Source organism: Photinus pyralis, unplaced genomic scaffold, assembly GCF_008802855.1.
Source record: "Photinus pyralis isolate 1611_PpyrPB1 unplaced genomic scaffold, Ppyr1.3 Ppyr1.4_LG5, whole genome shotgun sequence".
NCBI classification, from domain to species: Eukaryota; Metazoa; Arthropoda; class Insecta; order Coleoptera; family Lampyridae; genus Photinus; species Photinus pyralis.
In genome coordinates, this window is record NW_022170596.1 from 24,103,631 (window position 1) to 24,111,324 (window position 7,694).

Sequence of the window (7,694 nt, forward strand, 5' to 3'; positions counted from 1 at the left end):
TACAAGGTGGAAATATAAAACTAAATATTGTTACTCTAAGACATATCTATTATTTGAACATATCTCAAGGAATTGTGGCTGTTTTCATTTTTTAGGCATCGTATATTCATTTAAAATGAGGTTATTTCTTTAAATAAGTTCCTTTTCTTGTTGGCCATAAGGTGTATTTTTGTATAAAGGTTGCCATTTTTTAAAATTGTTATTAATGTTTAAATAGCAGCAAACTATATAGTTCGTCAGGTCGTCAGGTTTTGAAAAAAAAGCACACATCCGTAAGGTAAAGCCGTTTGAATTTGTTTTGGGACTGGCCGAAGGTTAAATAATTTATTTTAGAAAAAAATTATAACAAATTATTACAAAAGGTACTGAATACCGAAATAAGGCATGTTTTTAAGTAAGCTTCGTTTCAAAATTTCTCGTCTGCAGAGTCACGAATGGTGTCACATTTCTACATCACTGTAGGCAAGTGACAGCCGCTATGTACCCATTCAATAGTGTCAAGGGTTGTTTACAACATGTGTTTAAAATGCTCCCTCCGATCGAGGTGCCTCCAACCATAAAGTACGCGGTGTGATACGTTTTCTTAATAATATAAATCACACAAACCCTTATTTATACCACTCCTAGATTTCGCAATAATCGCGTAGACAACTCTCCTGCCCCCTCGATCCGTTAATTATCCGAGAGTATACAAAAAATAAACACACGAGATCATTCTAGAGTCTGCGACCCCATCCTTGAGCTAATGCGCTTAATAAAATAAACGAAACAGCTGCTCTACACTTTTGCTTAACGATAAAAGCGAAAAGTCTGAAATTTTTTCTCCCAAATCAAAACAGAACCCTTTGCGACTGGTAAAAGACCCTGTAACGGTAGTTCAAAAATTTGGAATTCATTTTTTCGAATTGTATAGTGATAGGTAAATTTCAAGAAAAAAAACTGTAAACATTTGGGGAATTGAAGATTGTCCTTTCTGCGTCTTTTAATTTCCTGTAGAGCGTTGTTTTCATAATGGGTTCCGGATGTCTGGAGACGAGATGTCGCTGTAACTAGAGATAAAGTAGATGTCTTAATCTAAAAGTAAAATTTTATTTCAAGAAGGGATGCTCAACCCCTTTATCGGCAAAAAGCCTGATGCAACCCGAACCGTACCCCTATTATCAATTATTATACCAACTAATTTCTATTCAGCATCGCATTATCTATATCTCCAGCACCTCGTACTGCAACCACCCTCAAGTACAGAAAATCGCGGTACTCTAGAATAATTTCTATGCGTTTTTAACATTTTTTCGCCAAGACAATCTTTTTTTCGTCTTTACCATTGGCCCGTTGTGTTCCTGTTTACAATCAGCTTTCAAGAAAAGGTACAGTTTATTGAAATCTATTTGGACCATGGTGGAGTCAAAACATTGTCATAAACCATACGTTTTCTGTAGAGATAAACCAGTACATCGCATTTAATAATCGATTTGTACTATACTGAGTAAAGAACTGATCATGACCTTGATTGAGGGTATCCTCTGTGCGTGTTATGTTAGTACATAGGTACCCACTATATACCAGAGTATTTTTTTGCAATTAAAAATTCAAAATGAGGACCATACGACACAAAGAAACGTAATTGATCCGCAGCTGTAGGTTTCAGAACACAATGTAATTACGAGCAATTTTCTTTTTCTGAATTAGTGGGAAATTTTTTTATTTAAACGGCTGATTTACCATCTACTGTGAAAATATGTAAGGAGTACTGAATTTTTCCTATGCTAAGGAAAAATTAGAAACTAATTGAAATGTGTTTTTAATTAATACCTCAATTTCTTAGAAAATTATAGCTGGAATTTTGTTGTCTAATGGTTATTTAAACTATATGACACATAATCATTCTTCCAAATATTTAACATCAGTATCTGTTCCATTCGAACAAAGTGTACAGATTGTCTTTTACTGTAAACTAAACTACGAAAACAAGTGCATAAATAGTGCACTGATCCTAAGGTAAGTAAAACTTTTGCTCTTTCTTCCAAGACCACCTAATTACTGTCCAAACTGAACAGTTCTCGAGAGAATCGCCAAACCACAGTTGCTGATTTGAAATAAAAATGCAGTGTTGCCGTTTATTGGCAGGAGAGCTTCAAACGCTTTCGGAAGATAATTTAAATGAAGCATCAGAAAGGGCGAAGCACGACATTCATCTTATACATGAATGGCATCGGAAACAACCGCATTTAAATTTTCCCATTGGTGGGTAACCCAATACTTGCTCTTAGACTGTAAAATTTTCGCCTTTCTAGATGACCAACTGATTTTGTCCTTCTTGCGATGCACCAAGTTCAGCATTGAACGCACTAAACAGAAAATTGACAACTATTATACTATGAGGACACTTGTGCCAGAGATTTTATGTAACCGTGATCCATTTTCTGCAGAAATACAAGCCGTTTTGAGCGCCGGGTATACGTCAACGGCTTTCTGCACACATTAATCGTGGTTTACTTACAGCGTAGTACTTCCCCTGCCCAATCGCGATGAAGATGGTTGTAAAATAATTCTATGTAACTATCGATCCAACCTCAACGCCAATACGATGCATTGCAGCATTATTGTCAAGGTGATTTGTATGGTTTTGGATATTCTGTTGCGAGAGGACGACGATGTGGTTGTCAATGGCTTAAAGACTTGGGCGGAATGTAAAGGTTGCCCTTCTGAATTTTCCAAACAGGTCACACCTTCTTTTTTAAAGAAGGCAACGTGCGTTACAGAGAACGGATTTCCCTTTAGGGTTCAAGGAATATATACAAAAAATTGCCCCGCGTTGTTGGAGTTTATATACAATATTGTGAAGGTGTTTTTCTCAAAGAAACTTACCAACCGAGTACGTATTTGTTTTACCGACAGGTCTAGAAAGCTACTAACCTTTTCAGACTTTTCTATATAGTGAGTATAACCTTCACCAATTCTATACGAAGATCCCACAAATTTCATTACCTGAGGAGTTTGGTGGTCAAAATGGATCAGTAAAGGAACTAACCAGTACGTAACAACACCGGTTAATATATTAAAAAAGGAATCATTTTCTCATATTTTAGGCATATGGAAAAAAAAAGTTGAAAGCTACCGAGATTTCTTTATTGAAGAAGAGCAGCGAAAGTCCAACGAAAAATTGCGACAATGTCAGCAAATTTTAGATTCTGACGTCTTTGGAGTAGAAGGATCTTTTAGAAAGTTAGACATTGACTAACGTAGATACATACACTTCCTGTATTTAGCTCTAGTTATGTATATAGGTATCCAAAGGAAACTGCTTCGACAAAGGCTCATTCAAACATTTTTTAATTTTAGTTTTCTTTACATGCATTCCAACTACCTCAAGGGGGTGCATCTATAGATAGGTAGTGACGACAATCTGCCTGGGTCTTTTGTCCAACAGGAAAATCATTGAATCATTAATGATTTGACTACAATTCCTGATCTGAGGACGTAATATTAAAATGATTTCGTATCCATTATTTCGAAAATCCTCTGATAGCGAATTTCTAGCATACGACTCAAGAATATGTTCTATTATAAGAGGGAACCTAAAAGCCTACGTAGAGCCAATGATTCGATTTGTCTATATGTTGTGATAAAAGAAATCTTCTAACAAAAAAGTAAAAATGTAGAGCAAAAATGTCGTTCCCATTGAGGAAATAATGTAACTAAATAATATAACGACATAATAATATAGTAATAATACATAATCGCAATCGCAATTCCTTGTAAGTTTTTGAGTTCAAATTGCGATCACGCAAATTCCAGCGGGTGGTTTCAAGAGAAATTCAAAAATCGTCCGCGCAAATTTTGTAAATCGCGGAACAATAGTAAAGCGTCTGTGGGTCTGAAGTGGAGCAGGGGCCCTAGTTAAACTCGTGTACAAAATTGCGCAAATAACCAGTCGAAAGCGAAATACGTAACGCAGTTTCAATGTTAACGAAATTCCGATAAAGACGTTTTGCTTTAGTGCAGGCGTAAACATATTCAACTGTTATCATCGCAAGCGATATATTAACTCAGTTGTTACACTGCGCGCGTTCAATAAACTAATCTCCGTCAGTTTACGTTGAAAAATCTCCAATATGAAGCGAAGAAATTAGCGATGTTTTGTGTAGTTCGGAATTTGACTTTTTTATAACAGCAATAATAACAACTCAATTTATGTTTTCCAGAATTGTGTAAACTAATAAAATGTGTATGAACCCTCTCTCTTTAGTATCGGCACAAAGGCCCAATATAGTAAAGTTGATTGGGCTAAATTTTCTCTGGCGCTGGATATTCCGGTGCAGGCAGAATTTCTTTGAACGCGAATAACTCGAGGGAAAATTTAGCTTGAGATGAGTTTGCTTTTGGAGTTAAGTTTCCTTGCGCGCGATTTCCATGGGAGCGAAATCTCGGAGAAGGAATTCCAGCAACGATCTTTCCGGAGAAGAATATTCTGGATACAGATTCTGTGCTTTTGCACTTGCTCTAATATTCAACATTATTTGTGAGATCGTTGCGTTGCGAAGCAATAATGTTGTTTTGGTAGCACCATTTCCACTTGACCTTATGTCTATAATAAAAAAACTGCGTTAACGAGCGAACATTCTTAATCTATGCATTTACACGTAGTATTATCTCAAATTACCTAAAACAATAAAGATTTCTCACGCTTTAACAGCGAATTGTATGCAAATGGAGAATGAAAACCCTTATCATAGCACCGCAACCCGGACCACATTCTACTTTCCCCTGTGCACGGCAAAACGATGGACGCAAGTGAAATAAATAACATGAAGTGTTGCAAGGAAACAGATCTAAATGAAGATCCTAAAATCATTGGGAATGATTTGCAGATGATTCGCGATTGGTTAAGGAAACAACCACATCTAAAAGTTCGAGAGGGTAAGTCTTCCTAAACCACCCAAAAGCTTAGCTATCAAAATATTTCAGATGATGCATCCCTTTTAATCTTTTTGAGAAGCTCGAAATACAGCATTCAACGTGCCAAAGAAAAACTCGACAATTACTACTCAATGGTCACGCTGCTTCCAGAGTTTTTTGCCAACCGCGATCCTTTCGCTCCTGATATACAAGAACTATTACGCGTGGGGTAAGTTACAAAGAGTCCCCTAGAGGTACTATTTATTAGGTATTATTAAAGTACCATGGTTCCATTGCCAAACACAATTGGTGATTGTGGACCTAGAATTATTCTCTTTGCATTCGATTATGATGCTGATCTCGTACCGTACACAACGTTGATAAAAGCATGCCTCATGCTTTTGGATATACTAATGGTTGAAGACCTCAACACTGTTGTATCCGGTGTTTATCTGTTGTCAGATCCGGCGAAATGCGCTCTTAATTATATCTTACAGTTTACTCCGTCTTACATATCGAAGCACGTCTACTGCATGGAAACTGGGTACCCTTTGAGACTCAAAGGTATACAGGTCGAGAATTGCCCGGCGGCCATGGAAGCTGCGGTGAGATTTCTTAGAAATTACTTAAATGGGAAAATTAGTAAACGGGTACGTCTGACTTACAAAATTGTTGGTAAATGTAGTTTCCACTCCCATTTTCAGTTGCACGTCTATAGCGCGGACAGTAACCCAAACGGTTTGAAGAAGGAAATTCCGCTGGAACTAATGCCCATAGAATACGGTGGAAAGAATGGTTCAATGAAGGAACTGGGAGGTGGGTAATCAATTTCAAGTGCAGCAATAAACGTATTTTCTAGTCATATGGAAAAAGAAAATGGAGTCCTACAGCGAGTGGTTTCGAGATGGTACTAAATATAAGACAAACGAAAGTCTCCGAACTGGCATGCCCAAGACTACAGATAATGAACTTGGGATCGATGGATCATTCAGGAAATTAGTTATTGATTAACTTGAATTAACTTGAATTAATATTACTTAAGTAATTAATATATCACTTGCACTGTTCATGTAAACCTTATATAATGTTGAGCGCAAAGCCCGATCATTGGTCGTTTTTTCCCAATCTTAGGAAACTTTCAATTTTTTTCAGATTTTTTATAAATTAAATTTTTGCCAGGGCCCCTTTTAAGTCGGAGCCCGTCCTAATTGTGTACATTTGAGACATTGTAGTTACGCCACTGGTTGACCATAGGTTTATAGACATAAAGGATAGTTCCAGAAACAAAGTTAACACTAAAAACTGTCGCTGTTAAACACTCTCAGTGAAAGCAAGGTTTTGTGAAATGTAATTGTAAAAATAATTGCGCAACCAGAACATGCAATTGTTTAAAGAAAGAAGTGAGATGCAACTCAGAATGCCACTCATCATCAAATTGCAGAAATAAATAATTAATTAACAATACGACTATTTGTTTTCTTTAGTTCTATATATTCATATAATTATATATGTATGTTTTGACATAAAAGTTTATGCTGTTATGTTTGTTACTTATTTCATTTATTTTTATTTTATATACCCATGCTATGTATCATGTTTATACATACGTAAAAATTAATTGTCCGTTTTATGGTGATCTCTCCATACAAATCATTTATTGCCAAATTTATGCCAAAAAATTTCTCCGGAACGACACTTTTTAACTATTTTTTTAAATGAAATCAAAATAAAAAAATTGTGCAAACTTTTTGCATATAAAAAGGAGGGTTGGTTTTTAAAGTGTTAATGCAATTTTGAGGGGGTCGGCAAAAGTGTTACATAGAGGGAAACGGGATCAAAATTTTTTAATAATTGCGTTACATCATTTATGGGTTGCCCCTCCACGTATTCTAATGTTACCGAATTTCTATTCAGTTACTAAAAATGTGTGTCAAGCTTTGATTATTTTCTAATTGCTAAATCTTAGGTTTGACTGCTTCGAGGCGGCCAAAGCCCGAAATTGAAATACAATTCGAGCTTTGGTCATTCTAAATAGCCCAATCCTAACATTCGGCAAATAAAACGACCATCGGCCGTTTTCGAGCTTTGCGCCCAACATATATATATTTACATAAAACAGTAAACTTGAAAACATAATGGGTTTCCTAGGATATTTTTCAAAATGTTTCCAAAATGATTCCTTCTAAAAATATTTCAAAGACAGTTTGATTTGGGAAACCCAAGATCCTTAATAATATGTCTACACAGATGTTAAAGTGGAGGTGACACAAATCGAAGAAAAAATGCTTATTTCCGTTTAGCCATCACAATAATTTAAAATTTTACTTGGTCCTGCACAGGTATAAAGAAAATGCGTCTATATCTTATGCAGACCTATACACTAACTATTTTGTCGGTCGTTGGAAATCGGTAGGTATAGTGCCCACATTGCGGAAGAATAGTATATTTTTCTTATTTATATGTCTGAGGATAGAAATTTATTTAAAAATTATCGAGCGATATGCATACAATCTAGGTACACTCTCTACACCTACCCGAACGGCGCGTACCGAGCCGTAACGAATTCAACCGACTCTTCACCCTTTGGGCCAGATTAATTGTAAAAATCACACATTGGCGCTGTGTGTTATTTTGGCTTGCATGCCATGTTGTTTCCCGATAAGTGTGGAGCTGGGAGGAGCTCACACATTTTTCATTGACAACGAGAAAACGCATAAATGACAGTACTCAGGACCTATTTACTACGACAACGCGGTTTAGTATTAGTGGTTGAAATGGACAGTCGTTTTACAGAA

At 36.2% G+C, this 7,694-nt stretch overlaps 2 protein-coding genes across 5 annotated transcripts; both read left to right on the top strand.

The window, feature by feature from the left end:
- Positions 1-1,853: 1,853 nt before the first annotated feature.
- LOC116170961 (retinol-binding protein pinta-like) lies at positions 1,854-3,722 on the top strand. 4 transcript variants are annotated; one of them, XR_004145351.1, is made up of 7 exons: positions 1,854-1,998; positions 2,058-2,244; positions 2,295-2,454; positions 2,503-2,875; positions 2,925-3,033; positions 3,090-3,480; positions 3,530-3,722. XR_004145351.1 is itself a non-coding variant. In XM_031487550.1 (7 exons), exons 2-6 carry the CDS (start codon positions 2,103-2,105, stop codon positions 3,239-3,241), a joined length of 936 nt encoding a protein of 311 aa, XP_031343410.1. In that variant the 5' UTR covers positions 1,854-1,998; positions 2,058-2,102; the 3' UTR covers positions 3,242-3,287; positions 3,343-3,722. The 4 variants fall into 4 exon arrangements, 2 of the variants coding, with proteins under 2 accessions (XP_031343410.1, XP_031343409.1); XR_004145352.1 differs by having other exon boundaries at positions 3,541-3,722; XM_031487550.1 differs by having other exon boundaries at positions 3,090-3,287; positions 3,343-3,722.
- A 133-nt stretch (positions 3,723-3,855) lies between these two features.
- Positions 3,856-6,440, top strand: LOC116170962 (retinol-binding protein pinta-like). The gene is made up of 5 exons (XM_031487551.1): positions 3,856-4,920; positions 4,969-5,128; positions 5,180-5,549; positions 5,604-5,715; positions 5,759-6,440. Exons 1-5 carry the CDS (start codon positions 4,785-4,787, stop codon positions 5,908-5,910), a joined length of 930 nt encoding a protein of 309 aa, XP_031343411.1. The 5' UTR covers positions 3,856-4,784; the 3' UTR covers positions 5,911-6,440.
- The last annotated feature ends 1,254 nt before the right edge of the window (positions 6,441-7,694 follow it).